Source organism: Malaclemys terrapin, chromosome 18 (assembly GCF_027887155.1).
Source record: "Malaclemys terrapin pileata isolate rMalTer1 chromosome 18, rMalTer1.hap1, whole genome shotgun sequence".
Taxonomy (NCBI): domain Eukaryota; kingdom Metazoa; phylum Chordata; order Testudines; family Emydidae; genus Malaclemys; species Malaclemys terrapin.
The window spans coordinates 722401-739133 of record NC_071522.1 but is presented as its reverse complement, the minus strand read 5'-3'; the positions used below and the strand labels follow the sequence as shown (position 1 = coordinate 739133).

At 48.0% G+C, this 16733-nt stretch overlaps 1 protein-coding gene across 1 annotated transcript in view; it reads left to right on the top strand.

Annotated features, from left to right (window-relative positions):
- Positions 1-16733, top strand: part of PRPF8 (pre-mRNA processing factor 8) — a 31595-nt gene that overhangs the window by 517 nt on the left and 14345 nt on the right. Inside the window, exons 2-27 of the mRNA XM_054008032.1 lie at positions 141-251; positions 1041-1209; positions 3395-3559; positions 3640-3858; positions 4561-4773; positions 5053-5178; positions 5259-5364; positions 6677-6867; positions 7244-7363; positions 7450-7639; positions 7965-8084; positions 8440-8574; positions 8679-8808; positions 9264-9460; positions 9552-9758; positions 9854-10017; positions 10408-10534; positions 10708-10900; positions 11309-11496; positions 11781-12019; positions 12819-12965; positions 13275-13485; positions 14290-14406; positions 14490-14737; positions 14982-15161; positions 16427-16562. Of these exons, the coding sequence (XP_053864007.1) occupies positions 152-251; positions 1041-1209; positions 3395-3559; positions 3640-3858; positions 4561-4773; positions 5053-5178; positions 5259-5364; positions 6677-6867; positions 7244-7363; positions 7450-7639; positions 7965-8084; positions 8440-8574; positions 8679-8808; positions 9264-9460; positions 9552-9758; positions 9854-10017; positions 10408-10534; positions 10708-10900; positions 11309-11496; positions 11781-12019; positions 12819-12965; positions 13275-13485; positions 14290-14406; positions 14490-14737; positions 14982-15161; positions 16427-16562 (4338 nt within the window). The 5' untranslated portion in view covers positions 141-151. The remainder of the gene's footprint in view (positions 1-140; positions 252-1040; positions 1210-3394; positions 3560-3639; positions 3859-4560; positions 4774-5052; positions 5179-5258; positions 5365-6676; positions 6868-7243; positions 7364-7449; positions 7640-7964; positions 8085-8439; positions 8575-8678; positions 8809-9263; positions 9461-9551; positions 9759-9853; positions 10018-10407; positions 10535-10707; positions 10901-11308; positions 11497-11780; positions 12020-12818; positions 12966-13274; positions 13486-14289; positions 14407-14489; positions 14738-14981; positions 15162-16426; positions 16563-16733) is intronic.

The window sequence follows — 16733 nt, the reverse complement described above, 5'->3', positions numbered from 1 at the left end:
CGGGGGGAGAAGAGGGGGGGCGGGGTGTGCCGGGGCGCGCGGGGGGGGGGAGAGAAGAGGGAGGGCGGGGTGTAGGATTGTTTCTTTTCTGTGGCAGACCCTGATCTGAGCCTGCCTTCTTTCCTCTCTCTGGTCCCTAGCCTGCCTCTCCATGGCTGGAGTGTTTCCCTACCGTGGGGGCTGTGCCCCGGTGCCCAGTCCCTTGGCTCCGCTGCCTGACTACATGTCTGAAGAGAAGCTGCAGGAGAAAGGTGCAAGAGCTATTGAAATTTTTCACAGCAGGGCCTTTGTGGGGTTGGGGTGTCTGCGTGCACACAGTCCTGGCAGCCATGACTGAGAAGTCCTAGGTCCTTGTACCAACCATCCAAAGGCCAGGTAGCCTCCGTGCCCAAAAAAGAATTCAGCCATTGTATTCTGCTCACTAAACTCTCCAGTTCACTTCATTTGTGGTGAATGAGTATCTGTCCTTGTCTTTGTTTTGCTGGGTTTTCCCCACTATTATATTACAGCTTGTGAGAGCTGCCCTAAAAAGGCTGCTGTCAATTGCATGTATTTTAGTAGTTAGTTTAACACTGTTCAGAGTAAACAACATAACAACTTAAAATCACAGCAGCTAGTCTGCGATGACCTGCACCCCTTTGCTATCAACAGTGCAGATACACCAGGGCCAATATAACACAAGGCGAATGTTAATGTGAAGGCTGTGGTTGCACTGGAACAAAGAACTGCCAGACTGGATCATGTTAGGGTCCATCTGGGCCAGTGTCCTGTCTCCAGCACTACATAACTCAGAGGAAGGTGAAAGATCGCAACTGTAGGCAGGTCTGAGATAACCTTTTCCTGATCCCTGGTAGTTAAACATGGTATAAACCCTGAAAGATGAAGCTTTTTATCCCCCTACAAAACACTGTGTGCATTAACTTGCTAGTAGAGCTCTGGATATTTAGCCATATAATTTTGGGCTTGTGTTGGTTTGAAGTACCCTCTTGTATCTTAGTGCGATGGCTTGAGATGGACTGTGTGTGTTCTTGTCTGTGCAGCCCGTAAATGGCAGCAGCTACAGGCAAAGCGGTATGCCGAGAAGAGAAAGTTTGGTTTTGTGGATGCCCAGAAGGAGGACATGCCCCCAGAACACGTGAGGAAAATTATCCGGGACCATGGTGACATGACGAACAGGAAGTTTCGGCATGACAAACGGGTTTATTTGGGGTGAGGAGAGCAATGAGCATCCTAATCCATGTCCAGGGAAAGGTGGGTGGTGGGTAGGGCACACATGGTACAGGTATTCCATTCCTGAGGGGTGGAATTATAAGCAGTACACTGCACCAATGCCCCAGGTATCCACTAGTCTGTAGAGGCCACTGAGAGATACGAGACCTTCCCTGGAGAGCTTTCAGTTTTAACTGTGTGCATAGAAGAGAATGGTACAGTATGAGCTCCTGTAAAGTGCTTGGAAGATGGACTCTGTGAGCTAACTAAGTATTCAGTGGAACAGAAATACATAGTGGAGATGGGGAGGCGATTGCATTTGAGTTATTGGGTAAATGCAACTGTGCAGAAGTAGCTCTTTTCTTTAGTTTAAAAAAAAAAAAGTCTTGAAGGAGGAGAGAAGGATGCCAGTTATATCCAGTGGTTGGATAATCCAAATGCAAGAGATGGGTTTCTCTGCCTTTCAGACTCAGGGCCAGTCCTAGCAGGCTGTAATCCATTGCTAACTCCTGGCCATATGCAGAGGCCCTAGTAATTCATAAGATGAATTTCTGTGGATGTGTGGTGTCCCCAAGCTGTTGGTTCCCTGTCTCAAAGAAGGACCATGTTTTTGTTCTGTGTATGCACAATGGGGCCCTGGTTCCTGAATGTGCTCCTAGGTGCTACAGTAATCTAAATCAGTACTTACAGCCCAATGGCTTTTGGTTTCAAAAAACCTTCCACATGTAACTAATGTCTGAGTTCTTGAGCCTGTAGACAGTTTGCAGAGTGTTGAGATGAATCGGGTAGTTCACTCATTGTGGTGAGTGTTTTGGCCTAACTATTTTAGAATCGACATAAACACTTTCCTTGCTGATCCATAGCAGAACAGTGTTTGGATGAAACAACAAGGAGTCCTTGTGGCACCTTAGAGACTAACAAATTTATTTGGGCGTAAGCTTTCGTGGGTTAGAACCCAGATGCATGGAGTGGAAAATACAGGAGCAGGTATAAATATATGAAAAGATGTGATTTGCCTTACCAAGTGTGAGGTCAGTCTAACCCTAATTAATGGTCCATTAATTTTGGAAGGATGTTCACAGGAATAAAGCAGCAAGTTCTAAAGATGCAAATAGTTGTATGTTCCCTATCACAAGTTTACCTATCACCATAGGAATGCATAGTAATTCTTAGATACTGGATTTTCTCTTTCTCCATTACTAGGTTGATTAATATCCCAATTTACCATGGGCTTTCTGGAAGCATGCCAGTGTCTTGACCATCACAATGAATGTTTTGATCAGCTAGCTAGCGCCTCCCTCTGTCCTCGCCACAGCACTTCATCAGCATTATAGAATTCTGGTCCCAGTTGCCTCTGTGCTAAGCTTCTTTCCCTTGCCCAACTAACTGCCAGTCTCCCTAGCGAATTTTGTGCATACTTGGTGTGTCTAAGCAAGGATAGTGAGCCAGAGCATTCTGGGATTTAGAAAGTCCCAAACTACATTTTGCATTCTGTGTAGAAGAGGCAGGCAGGTGGCTCCCCATGGGAACGTCTCTGTTGTGAATACACTGAAAGGAAAGAAAAGGAGCTGCGATTGCCTTGAAGGTGGGGTTGATCAGTTCCTCCGGTGACTTGGAAAACCATAAGCTCTTGCCATTTGGGTTCTCCTAACACAGTTTGTAAATGGGGCAAACTGTCCCCACTGGAGGAAGAGCCAGCACACATTTAAAGTCTGACTTCAGTTGATTGTCAGTGAAAGCTACATAAGAAATGAGTTGTTTAGTCCTCTGGAGATCTAGATATTCATTGAGGGGAGACTGCTATGTTTGCCTATTAAGTTTAAGAAAGAGAAACCCAGGCAGCCACCCTAGAATGAAACAGTTTCTCTAAAGCCCCAGCTCAGGGTTACAGTACTCAAGGAGGACACATGACTGTGGGGGGTTGTCGCTTTAGCACTAACCCCTTCACTGTATCTGAAACTGCTTCTGCAGGAAAGCTCTGTTTGCACCTGTGTGACGTAAAACAGTGATGTCAAGTGACCAGGGACCCTCAGACATTGCTGTAATGTCATATTAGTTGGGGAGGCCTGTGAAACATCTAGTTTCAGTGCCCTCTTAGCTTGAATTTGGGTTTCAATAAGAAGTGGGGAGGCTGGTCATTGTCTGTTTATAAGAATACTGACTAACTCAAGTGATTTTTCTGCAGTGCCCTGAAGTACATGCCCCATGCTGTCCTAAAGCTCTTGGAGAACATGCCAATGCCCTGGGAACAAATCCGAGATGTTCCGGTCTTGTACCACATCACTGGTGCTATCTCCTTCGTGAATGAGATTCCATGGGTCATAGAACCAGTCTACATCTCACAGTGGGGGTAAGCACTTGCAGTAATCGCACATTGGCTCTCTTGAATCTGCAGTATAGGCTATATCTAATGCTCTTGGTCCATCCCAGGTCAATGTGGATCATGATGAGACGAGAGAAGAGAGACAGGCGTCACTTCAAAAGGATGAGGTTCCCCCCATTTGATGATGAAGAGCCCCCTCTTGACTATGCTGACAACATCCTGGATGTGGAGCCTCTGGAGGCAATACAGCTTGAGCTGGACCCAGAGGAAGATGCCCCTGTCCTGGATTGGTTCTATGACCACCAGCCATTGAAAGACAACAGGAAGTGGGTACCGTTTTCTGGCAGCACTTTTTCATTGTAAAGAGTTCCAAAGCATTGTATAAACTCTGTACACAGCAGCCTTGGGGAAAAGGACATTAGATGGCTTGCGAAATACTGGGAGATGTTTTGCCACGGACACCTGGGCAAATTCTACTCTTATGAAAACTGGTCTGGGACCTTTAGTGTTGATGCAGAGCGGGCAAGCCCAAGCCTTTAAGGTCTCTTCTGAAAGACCTCTGCACAGTCAACTGAATGAAACATTGTTTATCTCCCTGGAAGCATGAAGGACTGAGTCAGCCATACCAGTACACTGGGTATTTTGTACATGATGCTTGACTAGAGCATACCAGAAGCTCTTTAACCTGTTGACTAAGTTTTCTGGGGGAAATTTCGGTAACATTATGTGCTGCCTGGGACTGCTGTCTACGATCCCAAATATTCATGCCTAAATCTTGGATATTAGGGGGAAAGCTGTCTTGGGGAGAAAGAGCTGAGTTTAGCACCTGGTCAGTAGCAGGTGGAGTTACATTCTTGTCTACAGTGGGTTTGAATGGCCATGCAGCCTTTGCTTCTGTTTGGGAGGGACCTGTGAGATAGCTGTTTCCTTCCTGGTTCCTGTAAAGGGGATGGGGAGAGGGATGGGTTTCAGCAGGTTTTTAGCCTTGAAGCCCTGCAGTGCTGATCTGTGCATTGTCCCCTTTGCAGGTATGTGAACGGTTCTACGTACCAGCGGTGGCAATTCACTCTTCCCATGATGTCCACATTATACCGGCTAGCTAATCAACTGCTGACAGATCTTGTGGATGACAACTACTTCTACCTGTTTGATCTGAAGGCCTTCTTCACTTCCAAGGCTCTGAACATGGCTATTCCTGGGGGGCCCAAGTTCGAGCCTCTGGTCCGAGATATTAACCTGCAGTAAGTGATGATTTTTGGTGGGAAGGGGAAGAAGTACTTGCCTGGTGTGGGGGTGGGAGCCTCAATGTGATGTCTTCCCCAAGTGAAACGCTGGTGGGTTAGATCCCGATGAAGTGGCATTAGCGGGTCTTCGTCACATGCTGCTTTGGAGTCTGAATCTGTATTGAAGGAGTTTAGCAAGGTGTCCAGGGACACTGCCCTGCATCTCTGAGCCAAGACCTTTGCCTTCCTGCCACTTTCTGCACTTTCATTTACCAGTCTCTTTTCTTCTGATTAAAGGGATGAAGATTGGAATGAATTCAATGACATCAATAAAATAATAATCAGACAGCCAATCAGGACCGAGTACAAGATTGCCTTCCCATACCTGTACAACAACCTACCGCACCATGTGCACCTGACCTGGTGAGTACAGTCTCTACTGCGGGCAGGGGTGTGGAGAAGTTGCTGGACTCATAAGATGCTCTAATACTTGTATCTTGCAGGTATCACACTCCTAATGTGGTCTTCATTAAAACAGAGGATCCTGACCTGCCAGCATTTTACTTTGATCCATTGATCAATCCCATCTCTCACAGGCACTCTGTCAAGGTGAGTTACTGCTCGAGTGCCCATGAGCCAGGGATGCACTGCATTTGGAGTGATGGAAGAGGGTCTTTTTGATCTAGCATAGACCATATGTTGAGAGTAGGGACTCCAGCTTAGTGTGGTAACCTTATCTGACCGTGACAGGCATGGATACTTCAGGGAAAAGCATAAACTCCTCTGTAAAAGGACTGACCCCAGCTGGTGATCAGACCTATCATTCCAAGTAGGAGGATCACTTGCTCTGTGGCACTGCAGATGAGTCTGGAGACTAGATCCTTCATATAAATCCCTAATCCTTTCTGAATCTTACTGTTCCTCAGTAATATCTTGCAGCTGCAAGTTCCACAACTTAACTTATCGTATATAAAGCGTTTCCTTTCTTCCATTTAAACTTGTTGCCTTTCTTTCAAGGATCCTCTTACTGCCTCCTAGCCCTTGAGAGCAGGGACACCAAATTAGCCTTAGTGAAGAAGTGTATATCTACACTACTGCAATAAGTCGACCTACGCTATGCAACTCCAGCTACGTGAATAAAATAGCTGGAGTCGACATACCTTAGGTCAAGTTACAGTGGGGTCTACACCGCAGGGGGTGGGGGTGGGGAATCTCCAGTTGACTTACCTTACTCTTCTTTTCAGGGGTAGAGTACAGGGTTGACCAGAGAGTGATCTGCTGTCGATTTGGCGGGTCTTCGCTAGACCCACTAAATCGACCACCGGTGGATTGATCTCAGAGCCTCTATCCTGGCTATAGTGTAGACATAGCCTAATACATAAATAGATTATACCACAATCCTGTCTCCTCTTACTCTTGTCCACGGGAGAAATCTCCACTCACTGACTTCTTCCTTCACCGTTTCCATCGACTCATTATTTTCATTGCTCTTCCCAAGTCCTTTTCTACTGCTAGAGTTAACCAAAACCTGATTCTGATATTCAGGTGTAGATGCACCACTGATGTGTATAGTGTTACACTTGTGTTCTTAGCTCCTGTATGATACAGCCAGCATCTGTTCACCCCATTGTTTTTAAAAACTTTTTAAATTATTAGCCCTTTTGAGTGCAGCTTTGCATTGAATGGACCTCTCCCTTGAGTTACCACTAGATCTGTGTCCTGAGGTCTGAGTTGATTCAGAGACCATCAGTGTGTATTTAGAGTTTGCATTGTCCCCTGTGTTAGTCACACTGTTGGTTTATCTCATGCCCTTCCTCTGCCATTGTGTAGCCATACCAGTTCCAGTGTTTGGTTAGGACTTTTGGGAGATTGAGCTGAAGCAAGTGTGGGGCTGATTATGTCTGGGATTTCCATTCTCTAGAGTCAGGAACCCTTGCCTGATGATGATGAAGAGTTTGAGTTACCAGAATTCGTGGAGCCTTTCCTGAAGGACACTCCGCTGTACACGGACAACACGGCCAATGGCATTGCACTGCTGTGGGCCCCTCGACCCTTTAACTTAAGATCTGGCAGGACACGCAGAGCTCTAGACATCCCATTGGTCAAGAACTGGTAACATTCTTTATTGGGGGCATTGGTGGTTTAGTGCCTGTGGCATTAAGGGAGATATCTGTGCTGCCACAATAGTGGAACTAGTGCAGTTTCCAGCTCCTTGATGAATCTGACTTGGTTTGATTCCAAGGTACTGGAGCCGTACTGCTCTTCTAAGCATGGAAGTTGTGCAGAGAGGCTCTGAATAGCACAGTTTCCTATCCAGCCTATTTTTGTATGGTGAAGGTGAAACAGAAAAAGCCACAGGTGGTAACAGTGCTGCTGGAGACCTTGCACAGCTTTGTTGGCTAGCTGTCTCTGCAGGACATCACTTGCAATCTGGGGAATGAGAATGAGTGTTTCTTGGAGCGCTGAAGTTTGTGGTCTTTGTCCTCAGGTATCGAGAGCACTGCCCAGCAGGGCAGCCAGTGAAAGTGAGGGTCTCCTACCAGAAGCTGCTGAAGTACTATGTTCTGAATGCACTCAAGCACAGGCCTCCCAAGGCTCAGAAGAAGAGGTAAGTGATGCCCTGTTTCCTTGAGAGCTTCTCTCTGGTTTGTCTTGGGGGTGCAGCTGATTCCATTGTTCTCTCCCTATCTCCAGGTACCTATTCCGCTCCTTCAAGGCAACAAAGTTCTTCCAGTCAACAAAGCTGGACTGGGTGGAGGTTGGCCTGCAGGTGTGCCGCCAGGGTTACAATATGCTGAACTTGCTGATTCATAGGAAGAACCTCAACTATCTCCATCTGGACTACAATTTCAACCTCAAACCAGTCAAGACCCTCACCACCAAGGTACTAGTCCATGTCCTCCCCTCTGGAGTGATGTTCTCCAGTCCCAAGTCAATCTGTCTGGTGCTGCAGGAATCTCTCTAGTAAAGGTCTTGGATGGCTAGTGTAGCAGCAACTTTAGTGGTCTTTGTGCAGCAGGAGATAGCAAACCTGTTAAGTTTACTTCAAGCTGCTTATTTGTTTAGTGCCTTGAGGTAAAATGCTATATAAGGGCTATTGTTGACTCTGAGCTGTTCACTTTGCAAACTGTCTGAGTGACTGGAAGCTGCCTGGCCACTACATAGCAATATGTCTTCTAATCCCTGTACCCTGGTCTCTCTCTTCCCAGGAAAGAAAGAAGTCTCGTTTTGGTAATGCTTTCCATCTGTGCCGAGAGGTTCTGCGTTTGACCAAACTGGTGGTGGATAGCCATGTCCAGTACAGATTGGGAAATGTGGATGCATTTCAGGTGAGCCTAATTTGGTAATAAAAGTGGTCAGGGGCTGGGCGAGGGGAACAGGTGGCTAACTTCTGTGGATGATTGCCATTGACTGGTGTACTGCCCTGGAGGAGCAATTGGAGCAGTAGGAGAGAGGCTTGGGAGTGGACTGACGCTCAGTTAAGGAATAGCTCAGACTGAGGCAGTTTAATCACACTTCTTCAATTCCTGATATATTTACGTGTGGTGAGGGCTGAGCGACCCCCGGGAGTTCTGCTCAGCACAGTGCACTCTTTACTTCTGGCAGTGTAAAGAGCGTGGCTTCCAGAGAGTGCCTCTGGGTAATGTGCATTGCCATCTCCTAATCATGCACGCTGTGTTTCAGTTGGCAGATGGCTTGCAGTATATCTTTGCCCATGTGGGACAGCTGACAGGAATGTACAGGTACAAGTACAAACTGATGAGGCAGATTCGTATGTGCAAGGACCTGAAGCATCTCATCTACTACAGATTTAACACGGTGAGTACTGCTTCCTCATGCATTAGTGACTGCCCCAATGCAGCTGTGTGGGAAGGGAGGCCTCCTGGAATGTCTAACGCAGTTATTGTGCCTCTCTTCTTCAGGGGCCTGTGGGGAAGGGGCCCGGCTGTGGCTTCTGGGCTCCAGGCTGGAGAGTATGGCTGTTCTTCATGAGAGGCATTACCCCACTGTTGGAGCGGTGGCTGGGCAACCTGCTGGCCAGGCAGTTTGAAGGTATGTGCAATAAGTGAAACTGAGATGGCGGGGGCGCTTTGGTGAAGGTAAATGCTGTTTCCTTGTCCGCTCTAATTCCAGCCTCCTTGTCCAAGAAAAGCACTTAAGATTTCATGCCCAGGTTCCATGTTAATAGTGAGAACAATTCACTAATTTTTAGGGAACATCAGTTTCCCGGGCGTCCATATAGACTCCCAGTGGAACTGATGTTTAAGAGTTCTCTGTGAAGCCCATAGCCTATTAACTGTCCTCCCCTCAGTACAGTGGTCTGGGGTCTTGTGGGTGTTTCACTTTTGCTGTTTGTGCAGTTCATTTCTATGCCACTTGCTTGGACTCCAGCTGTCTTGTGCTACAGAGTTTCTGTAGAAGCTTTTTGCGTGTGGATCTCACAATGGGAGGCAAAATGACACTGCCTCATTGGTCTCCAGGTTCCTGAAGTGTTTTTTCTCTTCCAGGCCGACACTCAAAGGGCGTTGCAAAGACTGTAACAAAGCAGCGTGTGGAATCTCACTTTGACCTGGAGCTGAGAGCTGCAGTTATGCATGACATTCTAGACATGATGCCAGAGGGGATCAAGCAGAACAAAGCTAGGACCATCCTGCAGCACTTGAGTGAGGCCTGGAGGTGCTGGAAGGCCAACATCCCCTGGAAGGCAAGTACCTCACATGGCTTTTCTCTTCAGTTTAATTTCAGTCAGTCACGGGGAGAACTCCTGTTTCTCTAACTCTACCACTCCTCCCCAGGTTCCTGGGCTGCCAACTCCTATTGAAAACATGATCCTGAGATACGTGAAGGCGAAAGCTGACTGGTGGACTAACACAGCTCACTACAACAGAGAGCGGATCCGCCGGGGTGCCACTGTGGACAAGACTGTGTGCAAGAAGAACCTGGGTCGGCTGACCAGGCTCTATCTGAAAGCTGAGCAGGAGAGGCAGCATAATTACTTGAAGGTGGGGCTAGGATGCTGGCTGGGGTGGCCAGAGCTTGGGACTTTCTGTAGTGGGGTTTGATGGCTGCTGACAGTGCTGCTGCGGTTTGTTTACAGGATGGCCCCTACATCACTGCAGAGGAGGCTGTCGCAGTATATACCACCACTGTGCACTGGCTGGAAAGCAGGAGGTTCTCACCCATCCCCTTCCCTCCGCTCTCCTACAAGCATGACACCAAGCTACTCATATTGGCCTTGGAAAGGCTGAAGGAAGCCTACAGGTAAGGACTGGAAAAGGTGCTGCTGGCTGCCGAATGCCTGATACCTGCATTGGGTAATGCCCTTGAAGCTGTTGGTTATCAGTTTATAGCTGAGCTTGAACATGATAGTCGCTTCTCTTGATAGACTTATGAAAGCTCCAGCATATACTGTAGTACTGAGGCTTTTTAGTGTGGCTTATTGAGTTTTCATACAGGCTCTCCTCATGGGTGGGAACAGGTGCTGGCCATCTCATAGGAGTCGTGTGCAGTGTGGGCATATGGGAGGAGTTGTAATCCGAGGGTGCCTTACAGTCCAGTCTGGTTGTGGAGAATCTTCCCTTGAGGGTCATGGAGTAGTTGTCATTCTGTCTATCAATGTGTGGACATAGGAGCAATTCTCTTTGTTTTCAGTGTGAAATCCCGTCTGAATCAGTCGCAGAGAGAGGAGTTGGGTCTTATTGAGCAGGCGTATGATAATCCCCACGAAGCTCTGTCCAGAATCAAGCGACACCTTCTGACTCAGAGAGCCTTTAAAGAGGTAAATGTCTTGGTCTATACTCTGGCTCTAGCCACTAGCAGTATCTTCAGCGTGCCTAGGATTGAGTTACCTCTCTGCATGCAGAGATTAATTCGCACCTAGAATCTTGTTGGATCAACCCCTTACTTTCCCTGTCCTCAGTGTGAGCCAGCTTGGTGTCTCCTCTTGATTAGGTTGGTATTGAGTTCATGGACCTCTACAGTCACTTGGTTCCTGTTTACGATGTTGAACCCCTGGAGAAGATTACAGATGCCTATCTGGATCAGTACTTATGGTATGAGGCTGACAAGCGAAGACTCTTCCCTCCTTGGATCAAACCTGCGGACACTGAACCGCCTCCACTGCTGGTGTACAAATGGTGCCAAGGTCAGTGTAGGCATCTGTCTTGCATGTAGGTAGGATTCTTTGGGGTGGAGGTGGGGGTCAGCTGCCTATTCCTAGAGTGTCCTCTTGGAAGTGGTTTAAATGTCTTTCTTTTAGTAGCGTGTAGCTTGCTTTCAGCACAGTAGCTATATGTTCTGCCAGAAACTGGATTCAGTAAATTTAAAAACACCTTTATACACTGTGAGGGCACCCTCTCTGAAGATTCCTGATTGCTACATTCCTCCCTAGTCCCCATTTTTCTGTACGGTTCTTCAATAAAAGACTAGGCCGACTAAAAGGCATGACAGTGGAGAGCTTGAAAATGTTCTGTCCCGCCCTAGGATGATGCTAATGGAGTGAGGGAGCAGCATCATTGCTGATGGTGCAACTGGCTTTTTTGTGTTGCCTCAGGCATTAACAATCTGCAGGATGTCTGGGAAACATGTGAGGGTGAATGTAATGTGATGCTGGAGTCCCGATTTGAGAAGATGTATGAGAAGATTGATTTGACGCTGCTCAACAGGCTCTTGCGTCTTATCGTTGATCATAACATTGCTGACTACATGACCGCTAAGAACAATGTGGTGATCAATTACAAGGTACCAATTAGTCTGTGGGAAATGGGGGAGGACTGGGAGGGCTACAGAGTTCTCACCTGTCTACACATCTCCTTGGGGAAGTTGAGACTTTGCCAGGGTGAGAGGGGAGCAGGCTGAAGGATTGAGGAGCTAAGAGCATAACCAGAGTTCTGCTCAATAGTGACTGTTGGAGTAACCCTTGAACTGCCATTAACTTAATTGCATCAGATGTGTGAGAGCCCTGCTGAAAGGTCTGTGGGGGCGTAGTTGAGTCAGATTCTCACAGCTCTCTTCTGTTTCCTCAGGACATGAACCACACCAACTCCTATGGGATTATTCGGGGGTTGCAGTTTGCTTCCTTCATCGTTCAGTATTATGGGCTGGTGATGGACCTGTTGGTACTGGGCCTTCACCGAGCCAGCGAGATGGCTGGCCCACCACAGATGCCAAATGACTTCCTTAGCTTCCAAGATATTGCCACTGAGGTGGCTCATCCCATCCGCCTCTTCTGCAGATACATTGATCGCATTCACATCTTCTTCAGGTAGGAGACACCGCCTGGGCGCCTTCCCTTCTCTGCCTGCTGCTCTCCTGTGCCTGCAGAGATGGTACTGATCCACAGGGCAACGGCTCTGGTTCTTCTCCAGTCCAAACATAGGACTATCAGTGCTCCCTTCCAGCAGATGGAATGAAGTGGCTGGTGCTGTAGCACGTTCTGCCTCCTGGAATACTGCCCTGTGTGCAAGCCAACTGTATTGAGACCAGGAAAGCTTTTACCCGGCTCCATGGGTGCAGTGCAGTAGCGGTGATGTCACATGTCAGGCCTGCTTCCATTTTAAGCTCTTAAAAGCAGCTTATACCCTTGAGGAGAAATGACCCTTTTGGCTGAGATTGCTCTTGCTCTTTCTCAGCCTGTTTGGTAAAGCCGATTTTGGCCCCATTTGAGTTCATGTTCTTGAGCTGCAGTAACTGAACTGGCTTCTCTCAAAGCTCGGGCATGGCAGGTCCATAGCTCTACGTGAGGAATCACTTTTTTTAAAATTGGCTTAGCGTGTACTGGGTGTAGCCTTTCTGATTTTGCAGTGAGCAGGCACTGACCTCTAGATTTCTAGTCACAGAAACATGCATGAAAGAACATGACATGTACTGTCTGTGTTAATGCAATTTCTGAACGCACCTCATGCGGGAGGATGCAGAAATTGTGCATCTGTTAGTGTGGTCCACAAACATACCCTTGCTATTCACCATTTTTTCAGGGGTTCTCCATTCCTGTCCAGGCTGAATGGGGATTGCCCTGTGAATTCAATCCTGTAACCCACTCCTCCCTTAATGTGAATTTCCAGGTTTACAGCAGATGAGGCAAGGGACTTGATCCAGCGCTACCTGACAGAGCATCCCGATCCCAACAATGAGAACATTGTGGGCTACAACAATAAGAAGTGCTGGCCCCGAGATGCCCGGATGCGGCTCATGAAACACGATGTGAATCTGTAAGTCATCTGACGTGAGCATCAGGGAGGATTTGGGTGCATGGGCAGCTCTGCCGTAGAAGTCGGGCAGCTGCAGGATAACCCTAGCTAGTGTTGCATCACCCCCCTCATCAGGGAAAGATGGTGTTGGATCTGTCAGAGCTTCATGCTGTAATCCCTATTAATGGGGTGCTGGATGTGGGATGGGCTGTGTTCATACTTTGCTGCTGAGGGTGTGGGGGGATTGAGGAACTAACCCATGTCTCTGTTTCACCCCACTAATTGGGTATCTTGTCAGCCAGGGCTCATACTGTGTTCTTTGCCTTTCAGTGGCCGTGCTGTATTCTGGGACATTAAGAATCGCCTGCCTCGCTCAGTCACCACAGTGCAGTGGGAGAACAGCTTTGTATCTGTTTATAGCAAGGACAATCCCAACCTGCTGTTCAACATGTGTGGCTTTGAGTGCCGCATCCTACCCAAGTGCCGCACCAGTTATGAGGAGTTTACCCACAAGGATGGTGTGTGGAACCTGCAGAATGAGGTAGGGAAAGTGGCTGGCAGGCTTGGGAACAGCAGCCTGTCCCAGAACAGGGCTCAGAGTGGATGGTGGTCATGCCCTGCGTTAATGTGGGTTGAGTAGAACTGATTTGCTGGCTCATGCTGCCCTTGGAGATGGTAATAGAGGTAGCCAGCAGTCGTGCCCAACCTTATTATGCAGGAGACCGAAATAAACTTCGTGTGGATCAAACAGATTCTGCATGTTTTAATAAAATTTACAGTCACCTGTATTGGTTGCTATTTTAAGTTCAGCTTGTTTCGTATGTATTTAGATAATGCTGTACATAAAAACAACCGGTCTGTTTACACAAGTGTGTAAGCTAAAATGATGTAAACATGATGACAGACAGTAATGATTCGGCCATTAATGTACTGTGTTGAAGCAGACCTTATGAAATACTCTGGTGGGCTGTCGGTTCTGCACCGCTGGCCTAGAGCATCGGCTGCTAAGGTTACTAGAGCCAAGTGGCTGGCTGGGTTAGCTCTTGTCCAGAAGAGATCGAGGTCTGTGAATGGATCTTGGCGTGAACTAGAAAGTGGGTGGGCATGAAGACTGAAGAGCAGAGAAGCTGTGCTGGTGCCATGAAAGGTAACTTCTTAACTGCAGTATGAGGGCAGAGAAGTCTCCTAAAGTTCTCACCGGCACCCCCCTACACCCTTTGGAGAGAGGGGTGTGTGTGATACCTTTCAATGATGGTGTAGAAGGGGTGGAAATCACCTCATTATGTTTGTTGGATAGGGGACTCCCAGTTAAGTTGAATTGATTGTCCATGTGCTTCTGTTGCAGGTGACCAAGGAGCGCACAGCTCAGTGCTTTCTGCGTGTCGATGATGAGTCTATGCAGAGGTTTCACAACCGAGTGAGGCAGATACTCATGGCCTCCGGCTCCACAACCTTCACAAAGGTAACAAGGAGGGTGTCTGACGTGGCTATCCCTAGGCACTGTCTGGAGTTGCTGAGATGACGACCCTATGCTTTTGTCTCTAGATTGTGAACAAATGGAACACAGCCCTGATTGGCCTGATGACGTATTTCCGGGAGGCTGTCGTGAACACGCAGGAGCTGCTTGATCTGCTGGTGAAGTGTGAGAACAAGATTCAGACCCGAATCAAAATTGGCTTGAACTCCAAGATGCCAAGCCGCTTCCCCCCAGTGGTATTCTACACCCCCAAAGAGCTGGGGGGGTTGGGCATGCTGTCCATGGGCCATGTTCTTATCCCCCAGTCTGACCTGAGGTGAGTCTCACTGCTCGGTGCAAGATTCTGAGAATGAGAAGGGAAATAATTATTCCAAGAATGCCACTAGTGGTTGGGGGCTCTGGCAGGATTTGTAGGGTATTACTGGGACCTTCCGCCCTGTATGTTAACCTTTGTGCCCTGTTATAGGGGTCTGTCAGCTCCATCATGACCTTGATGGTGTACTTAGCCATGACAGATCCACCACCCTCCCTCACTTGTTGCCTCTGCCTCTTTGCTACAGATGGTCCAAGCAGACAGATGTCGGCATCACTCACTTCCGCTCAGGGATGAGCCATGAGGAAGACCAGCTGATCCCAAATCTGTACCGCTACATCCAGCCATGGGAGAGCGAGTTCATTGACTCGCAGAGAGTGTGGGCAGAATACGCCCTTAAGAGGCAGGAGGCTATTGCCCAGAACAGGTGCGTTTCCACTCTGAACTCAGATGGGTTAGTTGTGGGGCAGAGTATGGAATGGCGTGGAAGCAGAATCCTGGAGACCCCGCTTGTCTTCAGAACTCTGCTTAACTACAAGCGTAAAGGCCCTGCTGGGTTTCTGTAATGGCACATTCCATCTCCCAAAGGTGGTGGGGCCAGCCTCTGCAAGGTAACTGGGACATGGATGACGCTTCCCAGCAGAAAGACAGTCTAGAGCTGGGGTTCTCAAAACAAATTTTTTGGTGGCCTCAGAATGTGGCCACCAACTCTTGCTGATGGCCGCGCTGACAATTTTTCCTAAATACTTAATTAGCTTTAGGAAAAACAAATAAATATGCACATCTGCATATCCAAATCATTGTAATTTATTTATGTAGGGTTTTTTCAGACTCAGTAATAAAAATGTACAGTTGTCTCTATTCTTTACTGGACCTAAACAGAATAGAAACACAAAAGGCGCTTTGCATGTTCTTGTCTTTTTGTTGTTTTGCTTTTTTGGTTGAGGTTTTTTTTTTTTTTTTTCTTTCTTCTAAGACTTGGTAGCTGGTAAGTCTTCTACTGTGGAAAAGTGATATTTGTTTGTATGTTAATATCACTTTTCACAGCAGATTTAATCAGCCCCGATGGGCCGTGGGACAAATTTTAAGCCCTAAATGGGGAGGTGGGCAGGGATGCAGCAGGGCCCAGGGACGATGGTGGGGGTGGTGAGCCTGGAACCAGAGCCTGCCACTGCGTGGACAAAGCCCTGTGGCCGAAGCCAGCCTCCCTTACCCCTGGGAAAGTAGGGAATTCACCAGCTGCCTGCACGTCCAGAGTTCCCCCTTCTGGAGAGGGGCAGGGCCCCACTGCTGCTGGTGTCCCTGGGAGAGGGGCCACTGCTTTGTGCGCCCCTGCTCCCCCAATCACAGCTCAGATAGCTGTGGCTGCAAGAAAAGGCCCTGGTGGCCACATTTGAGAAACACTGGGACACGAGGCTCTGGTGAAAGGACTGATGCTAGCGAGTGTAATCTCCTTTCATCATGGAGCAACAGCACAAGGATGGATCACTGGTACAAATGTTGGGGCAGCTTTTTGAAGTCCAGCTTCCACTGATCATAGTAGCCTACAGCAGATACTTTATGAACCTGCAGATGCTTTACATAGCAGAAACCTCTCCCTTGCTAAGAACTCCTGAAGCCAGGATCTTATTTGGCTGGAGTCTTTGGGCTTAAATCCATTGTTTTGAAATCAATCTCTCTCTCTCTCTCAAGGCGTCTGACTCTGGAGGATCTAGAGGACTCATGGGACAGAGGGATTCCTCGCATTAATACCCTCTTCCAGAAAGACCGGCACACCCTTGCTTATGATAAAGGCTGGAGGGTCAGGACAGACTTCAAACAGTACCAGGTACCAACAGGGAATTGCCCTTGGAAGCTCTGAAACTTACTGGATGCCAGGCACCTGCCAGCCCAGGTGGAGGAGCCTATTTCTCCTCTCCCCTTTGCACTACAGCAGGTGCAGTTTCCTGGTCTCTCTGCTGTAGGAAGGAACTAGACCCATGAGCTGGGACTGCTAAAG